Source organism: Arthroderma uncinatum (genome assembly GCF_011692745.1).
Source record: "Arthroderma uncinatum strain CBS 119779 chromosome Unknown scaffold5, whole genome shotgun sequence".
Taxonomy (NCBI): domain Eukaryota; kingdom Fungi; phylum Ascomycota; class Eurotiomycetes; order Onygenales; family Arthrodermataceae; genus Arthroderma; species Arthroderma uncinatum.
This window is the reverse complement of record NW_022983867.1, coordinates 1840056-1858979: the sequence shown is the minus strand read 5'-3', so window position 1 is coordinate 1858979 and position 18924 is coordinate 1840056. Positions and strand designations below refer to the sequence as shown.

The 18924-nt window shown below is 49.9% G+C and overlaps 7 protein-coding genes across 7 annotated transcripts; 3 read left to right on the top strand and 4 right to left on the bottom strand.

Annotated features, from left to right (window-relative positions):
- Nucleotides 1–259: 259 nt before the first annotated feature.
- Nucleotides 260–1063, bottom strand: GIQ15_06964 (MSF1 domain-containing protein; the record flags this gene model as incomplete). Its single annotated transcript, XM_033554381.1, has 1 exon — nt 260–1063. One exon carries the CDS (start codon nt 1061–1063, stop codon nt 260–262), a length of 804 nt encoding a protein of 267 aa, XP_033403896.1.
- A 2760-nt stretch (nt 1064–3823) lies between these two features.
- Nucleotides 3824–4606, top strand: GIQ15_06963 (uncharacterized protein; the record flags this gene model as incomplete). The annotated part of the gene is made up of 1 exon (XM_033554380.1): nt 3824–4606. One exon carries the CDS (start codon nt 3824–3826, stop codon nt 4604–4606), a length of 783 nt encoding a protein of 260 aa, XP_033403895.1.
- Nucleotides 4607–7583: 2977 nt separating this feature from the next.
- Nucleotides 7584–11242, top strand: GIQ15_06962 (uncharacterized protein; the record flags this gene model as incomplete). The annotated part of the gene is made up of 4 exons (XM_033554379.1): nt 7584–8401; nt 8767–8879; nt 8935–9088; nt 9142–11242. 4 exons carry the CDS (start codon nt 7584–7586, stop codon nt 11240–11242), a joined length of 3186 nt encoding a protein of 1061 aa, XP_033403894.1.
- Nucleotides 11243–11539: 297 nt separating this feature from the next.
- GIQ15_06961 (glutamate carboxypeptidase) lies at nt 11540–13189 on the bottom strand (the record flags this gene model as incomplete). Its single annotated transcript, XM_033554378.1, has 5 exons — nt 11540–11720; nt 11887–12905; nt 12959–13026; nt 13076–13107; nt 13158–13189. The coding sequence occupies 5 exons, from the start codon at nt 13187–13189 to the stop codon at nt 11540–11542; spliced, it is 1332 nt and encodes a 443-aa protein (XP_033403893.1).
- Nucleotides 13190–13717: 528 nt separating this feature from the next.
- On the bottom strand, nt 13718–14311 carry GIQ15_06960 (mitochondrial 54S ribosomal protein YmL20; the record flags this gene model as incomplete). The annotated part of the gene is made up of 1 exon (XM_033554377.1): nt 13718–14311. One exon carries the CDS (start codon nt 14309–14311, stop codon nt 13718–13720), a length of 594 nt encoding a protein of 197 aa, XP_033403892.1.
- A 610-nt stretch (nt 14312–14921) lies between these two features.
- Nucleotides 14922–16097, top strand: GIQ15_06959 (uncharacterized protein; the record flags this gene model as incomplete). The annotated part of the gene is made up of 1 exon (XM_033554376.1): nt 14922–16097. One exon carries the CDS (start codon nt 14922–14924, stop codon nt 16095–16097), a length of 1176 nt encoding a protein of 391 aa, XP_033403891.1.
- A 479-nt stretch (nt 16098–16576) lies between these two features.
- Nucleotides 16577–18770, bottom strand: GIQ15_06958 (cystathionine gamma-synthase; the record flags this gene model as incomplete). The annotated part of the gene is made up of 5 exons (XM_033554375.1): nt 16577–16702; nt 16756–16798; nt 16850–17033; nt 17091–18498; nt 18720–18770. 5 exons carry the CDS (start codon nt 18768–18770, stop codon nt 16577–16579), a joined length of 1812 nt encoding a protein of 603 aa, XP_033403890.1.
- Between the last annotated feature and the right edge of the window lie 154 nt (nt 18771–18924).

Genomic DNA, 18924 nt, shown 5'->3' with positions numbered 1-18924 from the left:
TGCAAAGAAAACGTGCCCGTTGCGCATCGCACCAGAAGACGCTAAATGTAACCCTAGAAATGAACATCGAAGGAGGGAAACCCGTATATATAAACACAAATGCAGCTGTGATGAAGAGGAATTTGGGGGAGATTGTCCGTGATAACGCCAGAAAACGCCACGCTAAGTTAATAAAAAAAAATAATACAGTAGGACCGACGGGAGGGGTATCCAGGAGTCATTCCGGTCAAATTGGGTAGACTGGTGTGCGATTGAACCATCACTCGTCATCGTAGTGTCCTTCTTTCTGAGCGCCGTGCAGCCAGACTCGCTTCCACGGGCCCTCGTGTCCAGGCCCGCCCTCGCGGTCTTGCCTCATGCCCTCCACTACGGCAACGATGCCGCCGGTCCGTAGCCGCTCAAGGACGACGTTCATGCCCTGCTTGCTGCGGAATACCGCGTCCCGTGTCCGCTTCACTCCGATAAGTTCGATCGTTCGTTGGATGCCAGCAGTGGACCACGAGGCAAAAAACCCCTTCTTGGGAGCGTCGTCTTCAACCGTGGCATCTTTCTTCGAGCGGCCAAGCATATTCTGCCCTAGTCGAGATTTGAACGTAACCGTGGTTTTCACCGACGTACATTCGCCTTTCAGGCCATCATCTATGCCCAATCCAGGTGCCGACTGGGACGAGGCAAAAGAATCCGCGTCCCCGGATCGAGATCGATGGTAGACTTGCTTTTCCACTACACTGAGAACTCCCGTCCATTCCATATTGCGAGACTCCGTCTGCATCCATCCTTCGTGGACGTCGATGACGCTGGTTTCGAGGATAATGCTCTGTCCCGAGTTATCCGCGCCTCCGATCCCCTTGGGCAGCAGCTTCAGCATCGCCGAGGGGACCTTGGACTTCTTTAAGTGCAGCCGTGTCGTGTGCAGCCGCTGCGTGACCGGGTCGACATACCGGTCAATCACGTCTGAGGTCAAAACATGGCGAGAGTAAGGGTTGGGATAGCGAAGGAAGTATGCTAGCGTGACAGCTGGGAAGGAGTAGTCGTAATTGAAAGTGTTCTCGAAGAACTTCATCGTTTCAACGCATCAGCATCCTTTGAATTGAACAGGCTGCGAGGTGTCGAGGGCCTTATCCAGCGGGTTTGCTCTTGGTCGTGCTCGTCTGGTTGTGTTTCTGCTTCTTCTCGCTCCGAGATCTCGTGCTTTCTTCGTCCTTTTTTCTTCTTTGGGCGTCCGGATGCGCTAAACCGTATTTGGCAGGAGAGCGGGGATGATGACTAAGTGTCACGTGTAGAAGGCTAATACTCACGTGATATAACGGCTCCTTTTGAGCCTGAACTACATCTACTACATCGATGAACACGATGGACTACACAAACTACGACTTCAAAAACTACGACTTCAAGACCTACATACTCATGTAGAGCTCTGTTGAAAGGACTATACCATGGACTGCTGTGTTTAGTTGCCAGACTTAGGTGTCGTTTCAGCTAATATGCCCCTCCAACCACAGAGAACAACGGTGCTATTATACATTCAAGCCAGGGACGTGGTGTTGAACAGGCGATTCCCGGTGTCTGGTGGTGTCTAGTCGGATTGGTGTAGTAGGAGGTAAAACAGCCTGGCCCAGACGGAGGCTCTTGTTTTCGATGGCGGTGATCAACGCAGCATCCATCGATTTACTTTTAGTCCCCTCATCGCCGACAACGACGATACCTTTGTCCGCCTTCTCCAGCATGCCCAAGCCAAGTGGACTGTCGCCAAATGCCCAAACATTTGCGCCATGCCTATCCTGCAATACACCTACCAAGGCTCCTTTCACGGCAGCCGTGATAACAAACCCGTTCGCAATGCGGCCCCTACCAATGACTTTCACGGTATTAGCCAACCCCTCTCTCTCCAACACCTTTTCCCGCACACGACGTAGGCCACATGTAACGACCACCGACCCAATGTGTTCCTGTTCTGCTGCATGACGAAGTAGACATATAATTTCAGGATATATAGATACTTTAGACGCCACGTTATCGCAAATCTTCTCAAATTCCCGATCGTCGGCTGCTTACTCGTAGAGCAACGTAGCTTGACGGAATGCAGTGTATGAATAGCTTAACTGGCTGAATAGTTCCTTCAATGTAAGACGTTTGGTCCCCAATGGGAGTCAGATATCTTTTCCCAGAACAATGCGCCCGTATCGTTCGCTGAAAGGGTCCTATCCGCATCCAGAACTAGCATCATCAACGGTGAGTGGCCGCCAATTGCTTCCACTAGCTTTTCTTTGGCGCAGTCCAGGTTGTATTCTTCAGTGTGAAGGCGAAAGTCGGATTGCAGCTTTGATACCGTGTTCAGTAAATCTGTCTGGTGTTCTAAAATCATGAACAAAATGCCATGTTGTAGGCAAAGGCTACGAAACTGGGTTTTCTCTCCCTCTTGCCATTGGTGTAGATCAGCATCGGAAACAGACGGGCGGTGTCTATTAGAATCATGAGTGCGGCGTTCAGCCAACGTCTTGGGCGGTATGTTCAAGTAAAGTATATGCCTGAACGTGTTGAGGTCATTGCTGGTAATCACCGGCGGCCCAATTTCGCCTGCCTCGTCGTCAAAGAAGTTGAAATGATCAGTGACTATAGCAGCCTTTCCGGTAAGAACGCAATCCTTTTTGATGGTATCAATGGCTTCCTTTCGCCAGACTCTCTGCCACTCTACATCCAATCCCCGGAATCCAGCCAGGCCTCCAGGGACAATGGCATTAATCACCTCAGAGCCTTCTTAGAACATGAAATACTCTTGCTTGAGTTATGCTTCAACTGGTTTAGCAGAGTCGTCTTCCCAGAACCAGAGACCTCATATATCCCGATAACAACAGGATCTCCTTTGGAAACATGCTCAGTTGCAATGTAACTTCTGGGGCTGGGGGACTGGTTGACTGGTGACTAGAATCCTCCATAGTTTCGAGAGGCAACCGGCGATTGGTAGTGGTTGGCCCTCTTTTCTTCTTTGCCATTTGCTGGGGGGTTGAAGGCACCTGATAGGTAACGGTAAATCCACAGCTTGAGGAGGAGCTTGAGGAGGAACTATGAGAGAAGGGGAAAGTATCCCATGTTGCCAACCCCTTGCCCTACTTTATATGTAGGTATTTGTATTTCCATAAAATTGCAGAGCGATTGGCAAACCAGTTCTCTGTCAAAGATGTGCTAGAGCTCTGTTGTATAACGCCAGAACTAGGGCATACTAAGATACCCTATCCTAATGTCATTCCGGATGTTCGCAGCGATTGAAGAGCGCAAAGGATATCTCAATCAAACGAGCATTCCTCCCCCGTTGTTGGTAGAGCCAGGCAATCCGGAAAGCAACAGGAAATGCTTTATCCCATAAGCTGATGCATTCTCTTACTGTCTGTCAGTACAAGGCGGCCCGAAACCGCCGGCTGAGTGCATTCTGACCAAATCATAGTAATCATGTAGCGGTTTGCTGCAGGTTTGACAAAGGGGTATGAAACGTCCACAAGCGACCTGGATAAGTACATATTCCCAGGCCACTTCTTCTTTTACCCAGTATGGCTTAGAAGCTGCATCAAATGCTCTCTAGCCGTGTTGGCATGTCTGGCAGCCGATGAGTGCTGAAAGGTGTTTGGTGGTCGAAGTGAACATCTCAGAGAACTCTTCCTGGTTCTACTTGGCTGGTTGATCAGCAAAAGACATCTCACCACTTCCAGGCTCTTTTAGCTGAATAACTGCCATCTTAAATCCTCCATATATTTACTATAGCGTAAATAGTTGCAAATAGGATAGTTGAAATATCCACTCGGCACTTTAAACTACGACCGTCAAGCCCATGGCTCCCCGTGTTATTCCAGAGGCCGGCAGTGTGCCACACGTCTCTCGCGACGCGCAAGAGGCCTTCAGGACCCTTAAATCTGGCGGAGTTATCGTCGCGCCAACCGATGTCGGCTACGCACTTATAGCCAGTACGCAGGCTGGTATTGACAAGATTTTTACTGCAAAAGGCCGCCGTGATGGCCATAACATCGGTATCATCGGGACCTACCAGCAACATCGAGAGATACATGTTTTGCCAGAGTCCAAGTTCGAGTTGACCCGCGTCCTGACCGAGGATATGGGAATGATAGTCGGAATCATTGCGAAGTTCGATACCCAGAACCTTCATCCGCGTCTGGCAGCGCTGGATGCTCCCACACTCTCTCAGGTTACAAAGGGAGATACTGTTAGCATCGCCGTTCCTGAAGGGCCCTTCTTGCGGGAGCTCGGCCGGCTTTGCGACGAAGATACGCAGGGCATGCTGATGTTTGGAAGCTCAGCGAATCTTACCGGACAGGGGCAGCGATTTCGCATTGAGGACATTGAGCCAGCCCTGCTTGCACATGTTGATTTGGTGGTTGATTACGGCCTGCAGAAGTGGCATGTTTATGGCCGTGGCGGCGTCAACTTTGATGCTGAGAACATGAAGGTCCTGCGGATGGGGGCCGGATATGAAGTTTTCAGAGACAGGGTCTTAAGATGGTTCCCTCACTTGCTGGGAGACTTGGGTGCCAGCCTTGAAAAGGACCCAGAGCACAGTATCGAGGGTCCCTTGCCGGCAGATCGAATACTTCGTTGAATGGTTGACCAATATCTTAGAACGGTAACCTAACACCGTCCATCGCTTCGTTTTTTACAGAGTATATATTTCTATATATCCTGCACTTAGCCGGCGTCTTCGCGACAATCATCTCTTGATCCTTTTAGTTGTTAAGTTTATTCAGCGTTATGTTGCAAATTGGCATCTCTTGAACGAAAGTCTTTAGTCTGATATATTGGCCATATTTTATTTTTTACAACCTCGAAATGGTCACTTTGAACAGCCGGGTGACGAATCTTACCATAGCCAGTCGCTCATAGTAGCTTCTGGCAAATCGGATGCAGTCGATAGTGCCTATAGCAGCCAGCCATATTCGTTATTACGGAGTACGGAGTACAAATATTACAAATGTGTCTTCATCTATTATATATCAACGATATAATAGCAGCAACCGGCCAAAAAGCGGACTGAGCCATATCTGACCCAAAATTTGTCAGGATTCGGACTTCGGCCCCCAGTTCAGGCACACATATTACGAGACGAGGGATTTTCTTGGGCCCTTATCCTTGCGCCATGTGTCCGTTTTGTTGCTCGAATATTCCCCCATAGTTAGCTCTGACGGCCCGTCTCATGCGAAGCAGCCAGCTCAAAACTCTACACCTGAGCAAAACCAATAACAAAACTTCAATACCAACCCCAGAAGGATCCTGAACTGTTTAGTTGCTACCGTCATGCATATACGAGTGCCTCTTGGCATAAGGCTGCGATTCCTCCATTTGCTAGAAAGGAGATGGTAGTGCTCGTATTGTGGGTCTTTTGATCCTTCGCCCCTGGGCACCGATATAGATTTGTTCAGCTTGTTTATTATTAAAACGGCCGTTGAGTCCTGTATATAGCACCCTGTCCCGTTGAAGGAGTTCTACTCTGTTACTTTCAAAGTACCACTCACTCACAGAACAAAAACCGAGCAGCCTCTAGCACCAGCATTTTGATATCCCGAGACGAGAGATGGCGTCCCTGATGCGCCCCAATATATCGACAATAATAATAGCTGCCGTCGTCCTTCTATCAGTCACAGCGCCGGCCGCAGCACGAACAACAAGCCAATTCCGAAAATTCTTCCCAGCATGGAATGGCTACTTGCTTGAGATCATCGACACTAAATGCAAGGAACAACGCGACCAGTATTATCACCCAAGGAGGATGGTGGCTCTGGCTACTAATATCTATGATCGAGTATCTAATCGCCGGCGCAGTAGTTACCAACATATTCTATCAGGTATATTAGCTAGCGTACTAGTCTATCTCTGTCTCGTTAATTGCGATCTATAGCGGCCTAATATCAGAGACCTACACGCCATTTCTCTAGCTTATACTCCTTGTCCCCGCTTACCTCCTTAGCTTCTAGATACTCAAGTTGCGGTATTAAGCCATCTAATGAGGCTGGGAACTCCAAAAAGCACCCGGGACAGAATTCATGGCTCTAGGCTATCAAAAGGGAGTTTGTGCCTTGTACCATGGGCGGTCTGCTACTCCTGACAAAGGTAGAGAAAGGGCTTCTGTCCGTTGTGGTGTAGTACGCAATAGAGATGGCCTCGGTGGTTGTATTTGTCTTCGGCACAGTGGCCCTATTAAGTAAGATCTTTATTAGCCTAGGCGACGTAGCTCTGGTTGTAGTCCGGTTTATGGTCGGCACTCTGGTCTGCCGGGCCGTCTTGCTGTTCGAGCTGCATGGACTGAGAGAGGTGACGAGCCAGTCAGTAGAGAAGAACGCTGTGTGCGGGAGCTACGAGTCTGTTGGTGCGCAAGATGGGAAGGGTGTTCTCGCTGAGCCGGTTGCTTGACAGGAGAGACTATTCACTACACGAGCCATGGGCAATGAATCAAGATTACAAGAGAATATGAATTAAAGCGATATATAATGAAAAAAAGAAAAATTTAAGCAAATGATCGTTGTTAAACATGCATATTTGAGATAGTTAAATGTATTATGTAAGAAATACCTGACCGGATTATCTATGATACGGAGTATTCACGTGACATTTAACAGCGCGCTATTATAACCAATCAGAGGGCTTCAAATCTTGGACTAACAGGCGCCAATTATTCTTCCCGCTTTGATATCTCTGACCTCGTTGACTACACAAATAATTTCAATCAACAAAAGATAGGCCTAGCTGGAATAACCTGCCCTTTGGTCGGGAGATGCAGTACGAAGTCTGGTGCATAGCTCTAGAATGGAGGAATGTTCCCCCCACCAGGTGAGTACCAAGAGTAGGCGCCCAACCTGGCCAGGGTGTGGATAGCTACCCACTACCTTTAGCATTTCTTCATCTATTTACACACAACGCATTCGGAGGTTTATACGAAAAGTCCAGGCAGGTGATCGCTCAAAGGGGCAGATTTACAGTTAGGAAGGGCAGAATCTCACTGCAATGCAAAGAGCGCCGTCCAACTTCTGGATGGCAGACTTCGCAGCCAGTGCCTGCGATGAAAGCGTACTCCATATTTGCCAAAATGATCACATTCACTGGACAATATGATCTCCCCACGGCATGCTCCCGCTATAATTTTTTACGAGTAAGGCTTCAGAATTGAAAGGTGGGGGCCGGCGCTTCCACGTCTTCGCATTTGGTTTCCTACCAGTCTATTGGTAGACGAAAGGCCCTATCGTCCCGTCTCCCATGCCTTTCGTAAATGGGTGATATTCCTGGCACTACGAAGTCGTTCTGGTTCCTTGCATTGCTAATCGATGAGACGGCATCCCAGCATCTCTGCATACCAATAGGCATCATTCTTGCTGGAGTGTACGCTTAACCCTCTATTCTCACCGCACGTCGTTAAAAGCTTAGGAGCGAGCACTACCGGTGCTACGATCACAGCGCTCTGTTTTGCCCCCCTCCAACGACTTTTATGATGGTCCAAATCAAGCCTTAACCGCCTTCCGATCTGTTTCGGCGTCCTAATATAACTAGTCGACCGTCCCATCTGGTGCTATTTCCCTGATTCTAAAGCAATGGCGGAGACAGCTAGCCTTGTTGTTGGCGTTGTTGCTCTCGCTGGATTATTCAACAACGCCGTTCAGTGTTTCGAGTATGTCCAACTGGGCCATGGGTTCGGCTCCAACTTTCAAATATGCCAGCTCAGGCTAGACAGCGCTCAACTCCGTCTATCGCGATGGGGCAAGTCGCTGGGCTTAGACGTCACGCAACCCCAGCAAACGCTGCCCGATTTCCCTGTGCCCCCGGCAGAAATCAAACTTGCAGAGCGGCTTCTAGGGCAGATTCTAGAGTCATTTGAAACTGCTAGGCTTCGTTTATCCCAATTCAAAGGGCGAGCAAGTCCTAATGATAATGATGATGATGACGATGGTAATCTCGCAACTTTCGACTCCCAAACCCACCTAGAACCGGCCATTAAAGACGCCCACAACGATATGCGCAAGTTAACGATTAATACCCAGAAGCGAGCGACCCTAAAACAGAAGACTAAATGGGCGCTGTATGAGGAAAATGCGTTACGGCAGCTTATCGATAATATTACGAGGTATATTGACGACTTGACCATCTTATTTCCTGCTGCTGAACCACGCCAGCAACAGCTTTGCAAAGCCGAGGCCTCGAATATCAAAGAACACGAAGACGGAACACACCTCTTAAGGGAGATTGCCGCCCGGCAAGACAAGCTACTAGAGGCAATGCTCGTAAAATCCAGCAACAACAACCCGAGGCCACAAGTAATCAACATAAATGTTGTATTTTCCGGATCTAACAACAAAGGCATTCAAATCGGAAGCAACTCTGGTATACAAAACTTTGGTAACGTGACGTTCATGTATGGCTAAAGTGGCTTCCAAGCTTCTCGGCAAACTATTATTTGAGGCCTAGTTAAGGGAGTTGGCTGTTTGGGAATCTACGTAATTCAAGGTTATTCGGGTCATAAATTCAAGCTACGTACACTTCCTTATTCCCTTGAAATTATAATCTTAACTTCCTAGAAAATGAAATAACCATGTGTACACTGATAGTTGTAAGATATTTAACTAACCAATGGAAGCAGAGTTAACTAGCAAGAGGGAGAACTCTTGCCGCCTCCCAGCCAGCTCATCATGCATCCAGGCCTAAAAATATGACAATATAGTAGATCACAGCCATGTTCAAGGCTTCCGTCTCGTAACTACATTTGAAGTGTTTGTACAGAATGGACCATCCTACTATCAGTGCATATTTCTCGGGGGATGAAAATAAAGCGTTACAGTTCGGCCATAATTCCGGTACCGTCAATCACGACGTTCACCACCACTATCAAGGATGTATGTAATAAGTTCTGCGTCGATAGACGTTGCTAATATCGTTCCCCTCCTCTAGCACGGCCGGAAACACCACCTGAACCTAGCTGCAAAATTCCCTTTGATCGTGACAAAGAAGGCTTCGTCGATCGAGAGACAATATTCGATGAGATCAAAGAGAAATCCGAAGCACCAGGTTCTCGGATTGCCCTTGTCGGCATTGGGGGTGTCGGGTAAGCAGGTGAAGGCACTCTATCATTATTACATACTAATATGAGTGAAAAAGGAAATCTCAAATCGCTATTGAATATGCCTACCGTATCAGAGATCGGCTACCTGACACTTGGATATTCTGGATATATGCGAGTAACTCTGTGCGTTTTCAGGAAAGTCTTGAGAAAATTGCCGAACACGCAAAGATTCCTGGCCGGGACGATCCGAAGCAAGACAGCTCGAAGCTCGTTTATCGCTGGCTTTGCGATGAAAAGAGAAAATGGGTTATCATCCTGGACAATGCTGATGACCTCGACTTTCTCGAAGACGTTTCCACTGAGGGTTGCGGTGACGACAAGAGGTTAGGCAAATACCTCCCTAAAACACAGAGTGGCTCAGTCATTGTCACGAGCCGAAGCAGAGGAACTGCATCCGACCTCGTCGATGACAAGTATGTTATCAACGTTGATCCGATGGACGAAACACACGCTATCGATCTGTTCCGAAAGAAGCTGCCCAAGCCAGACGATGGACATGGCGATAAACAGATTGCAGAATTGGCAGCAGAACTCGAGTACTTACCTCTCGCAATTGTCCAGGCTGCGTCCTATATCTCTCATAAGGCGCCGCGCTGTTCAGTCCAAGAATACCTTGATGACTTTAGGAAGAGTAAGGCTGATGGGAAGCTGAGGCTCCTCGGCGAGACGAGACGAGACCAGCGACGCGACGAGGAAGCAGTCAACCCTATAAGCGATACGTGGAAGATATCATTTAATCACATCCGAAGGACAAGGCCGTCGGCAGCAGACTTATTGGCGCTCATGTGCTTCTTCGATCGGCAAGGAATCCCCGACTTTGCCCTCCCGCTTCCACGGAAAAGAGGCGAGAGAGGGCCGCAGAACAAAGACGACCCTAGCGATAGCACGCCATGGCCAGCTGCTAGAGATATATCATTCGAGAACGACATATCGACTCTCAGAGACTACTGTTTCATCTCTATTAGGATGCGCCGGGTGTTCGACATGCACAGGCTGGTGCAGCTGGCCACCCAGCAATGGCTCCGTAATAATGAGTCGTTTGAGCGCTGGCAGGGAATATTCATTTCTCGGCTTGCCTTGAAGTTCCCGTCATCATATGAAAAAGAGGGATGGAGCCGTTGCCAGCAGCTATTTCCTCATGTGAAATACATAGTTAGTCACAAATCTCTAAGAAAAGAGAGTGTGTCTTGCTGGGCCAACCTCCTATGTAAGGCGGCATTGTACGCGTATCAAAGGGGAAATTATGCTGACTCGGTGACAATGTCAACGACGGCGATGGACGTGAGCAAAGCGACCCTTGGTGAACAAGACCTAACCACTTTGACCTGCCAGGTAGTTGTGCGGTTCATCGAACCTCACACGACCGAAGACATCGAGAAGTTGCCTAGCAAGGAGAGTGGTGCAGGGCGGTGGTGGGAAAAGACCTGGGCATGGCTCACCCGGTCAAGTTCTGCTCTACTAACGGAAGAGGAAAGGGGCTGGTTGAAAGCGGTAGAGCATAACAGGCGAAAATTTGGCCCGCATCACCAGCTTACCCATTTCGCCATGACCACCTTAGCGTTAACATATTCTCTCAACGGGCGACACATGAAGGCAGAGAAACTACTGCTCAAGGTGGTGAAGTTAGGCACAGAGGCCCGCGGGTTCAAGGATCAAGATACGCTCAAAAACAGAGGCAGATTAGCATGGGTATATCAACACCAAGGCCGTCTTGTGGAGGCTGCAGAGCTACAGGAGCAAGTAGCAAATGTAAGCATGGTGGTCAACGGTCCAGAGCACCGAGATACCCTGGGATATATGTCTGACTTGGCGTGGATACAACTTCGTCAAGGCCGTCTAGAGCAGGCTGGACAGCTATGTACACAGGTACTAGAATCGAGCAAGAGAGTCAACGGCCTTGAGCATCCAGATACAATAGAGGTTATTGGCGAGTTGGTAGGGATATACCTTCGTCAAGACCTGCTGGAGCAGGCTGAACGGCTATGCACAGAGGCAGTAGACTTGAGCAAGAGGGTTTTTGAAGAGGGCGATGAAAGAACACAGCGCTACATCAGCTTGCTTGATAATTTGCAGCGCTTCAAAGAGATGGATCCGGAATCCCGCGTGAAATCCCTCTCCAAGTTAAATACACTGTAATCTGGCAGCATAGTTCGCCTGGATTATTTCAAATATTATTATACATCATATTCAACCTAGCTATACGGTTGTTCAAAGAGGTTAGAGATGGCTGCGGTGGAAATAAGACTTGCAGAGTGTGAAACGCAACTCCTCATTTATATAGCGTTATGAGTTCAGTTATGTATGAAAGTGTTTAAAAGGAAATGTTAAAGGTAGAATGATATTTACTTATTTGATTCATTTACACTGGTCAGTATTTTTAATATTAAATGGCAGGTCAACCCTTGGTTGATATGTTACTCCCCATCTCCGTGCTTAGTTCAGTGGCTCCTCGGCGACGTAGTGAAGGTAGGCACCGAGCAGCTTGGTTCCCTCGATGTAGTTGCGGGTGTCGAGCTTTTCGTTGATGGAGTGAGGAGCGTCGGTGGAGCTTCCCATGGGCAGGAGAAGGACGTTCTTGCCCGTGGCTTCCTCGAAGGTCAGGGTGATTGGGATACTACTTTCAAGTTAGCCATTGAAGATAATGATGATGGTGGTGATGATGATAATGGGAATGTACTAACCTTCCTCCCTCACGGGTCATGTCAGGCTCGACGCCAAAGACCTGCTTGGTGGCCTTGGTGGCCGCAGCGAAGTTCCAGTGCTTGGGGCTGGCAACCCACCACTTTCCGTCGTGCATGAGGGCAACCTCGATCTTGTTCTTGGTCTGCAGCTTAGCAGCCTCGGCGTTGATGAACTCGGTGACGAGACGGGTGACGTCCTCGCTCTGCATGTTGGGGACCGTTCGGATGGAGAACTTTCCAAGGACCTTGGCCGGGATGACGGTCTTGCAGCCGGGGGCGGAGTAGGCACCCTCTACACCGTGGATGGAGAGGGATGGGAATCTCCAGCGGCGCATCAGGGTGCCTTCTTTGGTGGGCATGATGGAGGTCTCGCTGCCGAGGGAGATGTGGAAGTCGTCCATGGAGTAGGTTATGGCATCGTACAGGCCCTGCTCGTCGTCGGTGACGGGGGCGATGAGCTCCTTGATTCCCGGGATGAGAATGTTGCCCTGGCAGTCAACGAGCTTAGCGAGGAGGGTGACCAGGTCGGTCATGGGCTCGTGAGCAGTGCCGCCGAAGACACCGCTGTGCAGGTCCTGACCGGGCCCGGAGATGGTGAGAGAGTAGTAGTTGCATCCTCGGAGGCCGTAGGTCAGACATGGCTTCTCGGTGCCGAGCCAGTAATTGTCAGAGATACAGACGGCATCAGTGTCCTTGAAGTACTTGGGGCCCTCTGCCTTGACGAACTCCTCGAGGCCCAGGGATCCGAACTCCTCCATTCCCTCGAAACAGCAGAGCAGGTTGACGGGGAACTCGACGCCGGCCTGCTTGTGGGCGTCGATGATGTTGATCCATCCAAGGACTGGGCCCTTGTCGTCAGTGCTTCCACGGCCAAACATGCGTCCTTGCTCGTCGACGGTGAGGTCGAAGGGCTCGGTGGCCCATCCATCCTCCTTCTCAGCCGGCTGGACGTCGTAGTGTCCGTAGACGAGGATGGTACGCTTCTTGGGGTCGCTGCCGTAGCGAGCGAGCACCACCGGCGGGAGATCGAGGTGCTCTCTGCCTGGCTCCTTTCCGAGCTCTCTCAGCTCGACCTCTGCACCGAGAGTCTTGAGCTGGTCGGCGACCCAGTGGCCCATCTAGAGATGTCAGCTTCAAGTCGTCTTAAGAGACACACTGTTACGAGACTCACCTTGACGACATCTGGCCTGCTCTCTGCCTGTGCCGATACGGACTGGATTGCAACCGCCTCTCTCAAGCCTGTCACCCGTTAGTGCTCATGATGTTGAATGCTGGAGGAGCCACTGACGCTCAATGAAGGGCTGCTTGAGCTCATCCACCCTACGACCGTTAGCCACGCAACGATATAACCAGCGACTGAAGATACGCACTTCTGGAAAAAGGGATCCAACTGAGGAGCCATCTTGGAGTCTGTGATAAAGCCGTAGTACGAGCGTCTCTGGAGGGCAAAAGCGTGAAAAGTCGAGCTGTAAATGTCTGGTCTGCGCGAGACTGGAACTGATATTGAGCGGCCGACGCTTGATATAAAAAATCGAAGCCGGCACACGGAAGCGGGGAGCATCTGGAAATGGAGGGACAGCGAGATGGCTAGATCCGGGTAATTATCGCACGAGTGGAGGGCGCAAGGAGGCGTTACAGTTCGTGCATCTTGATGCTACATCGCTGCAAGGTACCCGGCCATATATCGAGTTGGATACGATGTTTTCTTTTCCGCTGCCTGCTATTTGTTATAAATATCCGCTGTTATTCGAGCAATAGGAAGGCTAGGAATGTTGGAAGCCGTCCAATCGGCTGCTACTAGTTGAATACATAGATGGGTACAAGAGTGACATAAAACAGCGGCGAGAAAGGTAACATAGTATTGTACATAGACGCTGGTAACAGTCCAGGTAATATCATATCTCCAAGAAGACGACACACGCGACAGGCATTATTTATCCCTCCCCCAGAGCTCCTTGCGTAGCTGTCTGTCCTCGCGTGCCATCGTCCGCTTGACGCCCCATCGTGACTGTACGGCCGTCAGGATCTGTCTCTGGATGGCCTTCTTCTCCACGGCGGCCTCGCACACCATGCCCACGAACAGGTTGCTGCACCCGAACCGCTCGGCCAGCTTGGCCCTGCTCCAGACCATGGGGTCGCTCTTCCGCAGCTCACGCATGGCCTCTATCTCCTCCTTCGACAGGTACTTCTTCTCCCCTCGGTCCCGGTAGCCGTTGGACAGCGACTGGGCCGGGCTGGCGTCTGCCGCCGTCTCTGACTCTCGTCGTAGCGTCCGCCGTACGTCGTTTGCAGGTAGGAATTTGGTGGGTGTGAGGTAGACGGAGGGCGCACTTGACGGGGGATTGTGAATTATGTGGCATTCGGTAGAACTGGACGGAGAGAAGGAGGCATCAGGCTTTACTCGTAGCCGTTTCTTGGTTCGCCGGTACGACGACTGCCATCTCCGGCTGAGCTGTGGCTGGAATTCGGGGCAAAATAGCAGATTGAGGACTGGACGGCGAGTCAGGGCAGCCGTGGAGGCCATTGTTGGTGGTTATAGCTGTCCAAGCATGCACTGCTTATGTTGCTATGTCACGGCGAGCGGTGGTGAATTGCAGCCGGAGGATGTCGGTCGAGTAGGCCAGCCTGCTAACGCGAGATATAAACTGAATAGCGAGTGCTGGACGTGAATTGGCTGTCTGATCTCCTTCTCGTCCTTCTCTCTCTTCCTTTTCGACCTCAAAACGAGCAAAAAAACTTCATGGGTGGAGGTCACGTGGTGGTATATAGATCACGTGAACACACTTTATATGGTGTATCTCTGTTACCATATGTATCACTAGTTTATATGTGTAAGTATGGTATATATCGTCATCTCGATACGCCTGACCTGGTCCCAAAACGTCATAAAAGTGGAAGAAAGTAAAGAAAAGGGAACTTCGACTGCAACAACGACCTATACTCTACGCCCTGTCGACTCTCCCCCCTCCAGCCCAGCACGACGTTATACGCTTATACGACTATATATACTTGCAAGACTATCAGCCAGTGCTCTCGCCGGTTTCAACTTCAACACGGTAGTCTCCATATCCAGGCGGAACATTCGCAGCAGCGTCTAGATAGAGCCTACGAGGGGAAGGCCAGCTTCTACATCGATGGCTTCGACAGTCTCCTCAGGCGATCAGGGGACGGCCATCGGAGAAGAGAAAATGGTCTCGGGCGTGCCACAAACCCAGAGTCTGGCCAAGGACAATACTACGCTGGATACGCCGCTGGAGCCTACTAAGCAGATGCTACAACAAGTTGGCAGCCACAGCGTTGGAGATCAGACAGACGATACAAATAGGACGAGTGAACAACCGCTTCCCGGCCAGAAGATCACTCCCAGGCCCAAACCGCTCTCGACCATGGCCGTGAGACCAGTGTCGCCTCTTCCCTTGCGATCTTTGTCCCCCAACCGAGCATCGGTATCGCCGCACAGAGCAAGGCACGCATACATGGCTCCTACTTCGCCAAACAGGCAGCTCAGCCCCCATTCGCAGATGCACTCGCCAGCGTCGTCCCAGATCTTCGAGAGAGACGTCCAGGAGGACTTCCCGATCCAGACATCGCCCTCCATCCCGTCCCATATCGTCACAGAGAATCACATTCCTCCTATCCTCGAGGCGTCTTCTGCGGCCCTGACCGACGACCGACTTGATCCAGACTCGGTTGAGATAGTAACTCATAACCTACATCAGCCTGCCTCCTTGTCCGTTGTCGGATCTGGCGCGGCGACCTCCCATGGCGAACACTCGCTCGCATCGTCTTTCTACGAATACGCTTCCGCGCAAAGTCCCTGTGACCCGGAGGAAAATGCGTCAACGTACGGCGGCTTCGACTCGACCGATATCCGTCGTCTGAGTTTCGTCTCATTCGCCGACCTCGTCCACGCTGAACAAGTAGAGTCCTACGACCACGCGTCAAACAGAGACTCTCAGATAATGGGTGGCCTCGCAGCACTAGCCAACGCCCCGACGGTGAACAGCAACCGATCCCCGTCTCCCATGCGCTCACCCATCTCGTCTCACGGTCCGGGAAGCTCGCCGCCCACCAGTGTCTCGCCAGGTGAGCCAAGAGGGTTCGAAACCTCGCCAAACCGCGGAACTCGTGTACCGCGCAGCCCTCCGCCTTGCCCTCATAGCCCATCCGGAACATTCAGCAGCGATCTAAACGTAGAGACCATGAGACAGGCCCTACGCCGCACGGGGAGCGGGGATATGGGATCCTTCAGAAACCCGCCCTTGAGCGCAGCTGCTAGTGACACGGCTTATGAACGACCATTCAAATGAACGAAGCAGCGGTGGCACGTTATTTTTTTTATCTCTTCTTATCTTTATTATATTCATTTTTTTTTGTCTGACAGTGCAGGCCCTGTTTTCCTTCCGGTTTGGATAGTTCGATACATTTTTCTCTTTCCCAGATCTACTACCCCGGTAGCTCCGCCATTGTTATCTACTGGTATCCTTGCTTGCTCGATTTCTGGCGATTCTGGTTTATCTACTTGTAATCTATACCAATTTCCTATTTGGCTTGTTTTGTGGCCTCCTGGCTCCTAACTATATCAATAGCCATACATCGTTTTGTTCCCGCCATCTCCCTTCGATATTAACATGTTGAGGTTATTTTTTCAGCCAGCCAGTGCACGATAGTTGATATCGCTGTAGTCAGGATGGCAATCCGTAGATCAAACGCCAGCTTACAGTCGTATTCTAAACATCTTAATTCCTTCCATAATCGTAGCATTGCCCAAACGTGAGTCGTTGTCTCTTCAAGCGCCTTTTCCCAACTTCTCCACAGCCTCGAGAGCGTGCGTAATCCGCTTCTTCATATCATTCACGTCTTCAAGGCCAACACTGATTCGTACTAGATCAAATGGAACATTCAAGGATTTTGCCTAGAGTACATTGATTAGCAAACGGATACGAAAAGATGTAGCAGATTACCTACCCAGTCCAGCTCTTGATAGTGTGCCAGAATAGTATACGGACAGCTTGAACATGTTAGCTTCAACCTATGTCAACCTGACGAGTGAGGGACAAACCTAAGGGTGAAATTGGTTCCCAGGCTGGGTCCCTTCATAACACCGAGGTTATCGAAGAATGCAGCGGCTGCTTCGGGTGAATGGAAGGTGACAGAGAATAAACCCCCATATCCGCCATCCGGGTTACGGCATTTATCATAAAACGGCTTCGTAAGACTGCTTTTCGGGTAGTACACGTCTTTCACTATATTTGAAATTAGAACCAGTCCGTCTCCCCCCTTCTTTTGCTAGATTGACTTACCCAGGGGTGAATCTTCTAATAAAGATGTCAACACTTCTGTTGACTTGTTGATCCTTTCAATACGAACAATAAAGTCACGGCTGTTTCTTTCTAGAAACACGGCATCCTCTGGCCAGTAATTATCCTCATACTCATTTGCAAGGACCTGTTTGAGCTGTGAATAAAACTGCCCATGCGGGTTGAAAACAGCACTTCCACCCATAACGTTACTATCCCCGCTGAATATCTTCGTCAGACTACTGACCACCACATCAGCGTACGGCAGAACGTTCACATTGATGAAGTTCCCCACCGACTCGTCGACGACGACAGCGAAGCCATACTTCCTAGAAAGAGCATGTATGCGTTCGAGGTCAGGCGATCTGAGGAGTGGGTTTCCAGGAAACTCAGTAAATAACGCAAGATATCTTTCTCCTGATTCCAGGCGTTTTTCAAGATCGTCTAACTCCTCGGTTGCGCAGAGACCATAAAACTGAACACCTGGGCCCCATTTCTCTAGGATCTTAAGCGTGTCAATATATGGGAATCCAAAACATATGCTCTTCATGGGTCCACGAGCGCTAAGGAGTAGTTGATGGACAGTGAATATCGAATTCATGCCCGTTGGGAATAGGAAAATGTGCTCTTCATTCAAACCCGACATACGGGTGCTTTTGGGAGAATCTTCAAGAGGCTCGTTGAGGCCGACGTCGGTAGTCAGAGATCCTGCAATTCGCCGTTTCACTGCTAACTTGGCATTATTCGCCAGAGACATGTTCAGGTTTCGGCCAAATCGCTCTTCGATAAACTGGCCAAACTCCCCGCCATCTGAGGCACGCGTTGACTCTCCGCCGGTTGATTCTGTCTTCTTTGCTGGCTCGTTGCTCGAACCGCAAGATTCAAACTTCTGGTACCTCTTTGGCCCCTTATGGATCACATTGTCGGTCTTGGACTCTTTGGCATGCCCCTGAGATTCTTCCACCAGATATCCATCTTTCAAGGCTTTGAGACAAAACTCACTCCGTCGGCTAGAGATCCCAGAGCCACTGTGCTGCCATACCTGTTTCGAGATGCTGCCGTATTTCTCCGGATACAGCACAGCGCAAAGTTCAGAAGAGATGCCGTTGAGCTCTGCAGGGGTGATATGTGGTAGCATGATCAATCGCACAACGCGGATCTCAGCCTTGTCTTCTTCCGGCACCTTCGAGAGGAGGAACTCCTTACAGCAGCTCGCGGTTTTTGAGGATGGGAATAACATAGCAGAGTCTCCCTGTCTGCCAAAGCGAGCAATCACCTCGTTAGCCAGGCTTTGGATGCTCTTATGCACGAAGAATCTTGGGTATCCGGTTGTCATAGCATTGATGACTTTTGTATTCCCCTCTTCATATCCCACATTAGCTTCCCATGTTGGAAGTGATACGCTTATCGCCTATCCAGAATATTAGCAAGCTATGTCAGGGCAAGTCCGAGCTCAGGGGTAGAAGAAGGGTGACCCTCGCAGATAATCACTAGATGTCACACTTGGTTGGCAGCCCGTAAAATGGTAAAATACAGTCTGCTGTGGCTCTAATTGATGAAATATAAGGTAAAAGGTACAAGAAATATGTCCCGGAGAACGGCCGCGCGCAGGTATAGAGGGGTATCACTTACATGCGGGGTGTTTGGGGGAACAGAGCCGCCAACAGGCTGGTAAACGGACATTCTGGATGAACGTATACCTAGATATAGCTCTTGATCTCGCAGACTAGGCAAAAAGAATGGCGTTTAACAGAAGTTCGCTTCCAAGTACTGCGTAATAGATCATCTACTAGGGGCTGCCACAGCCACTCTAGATAGTGATGACCTTAAGAGTATC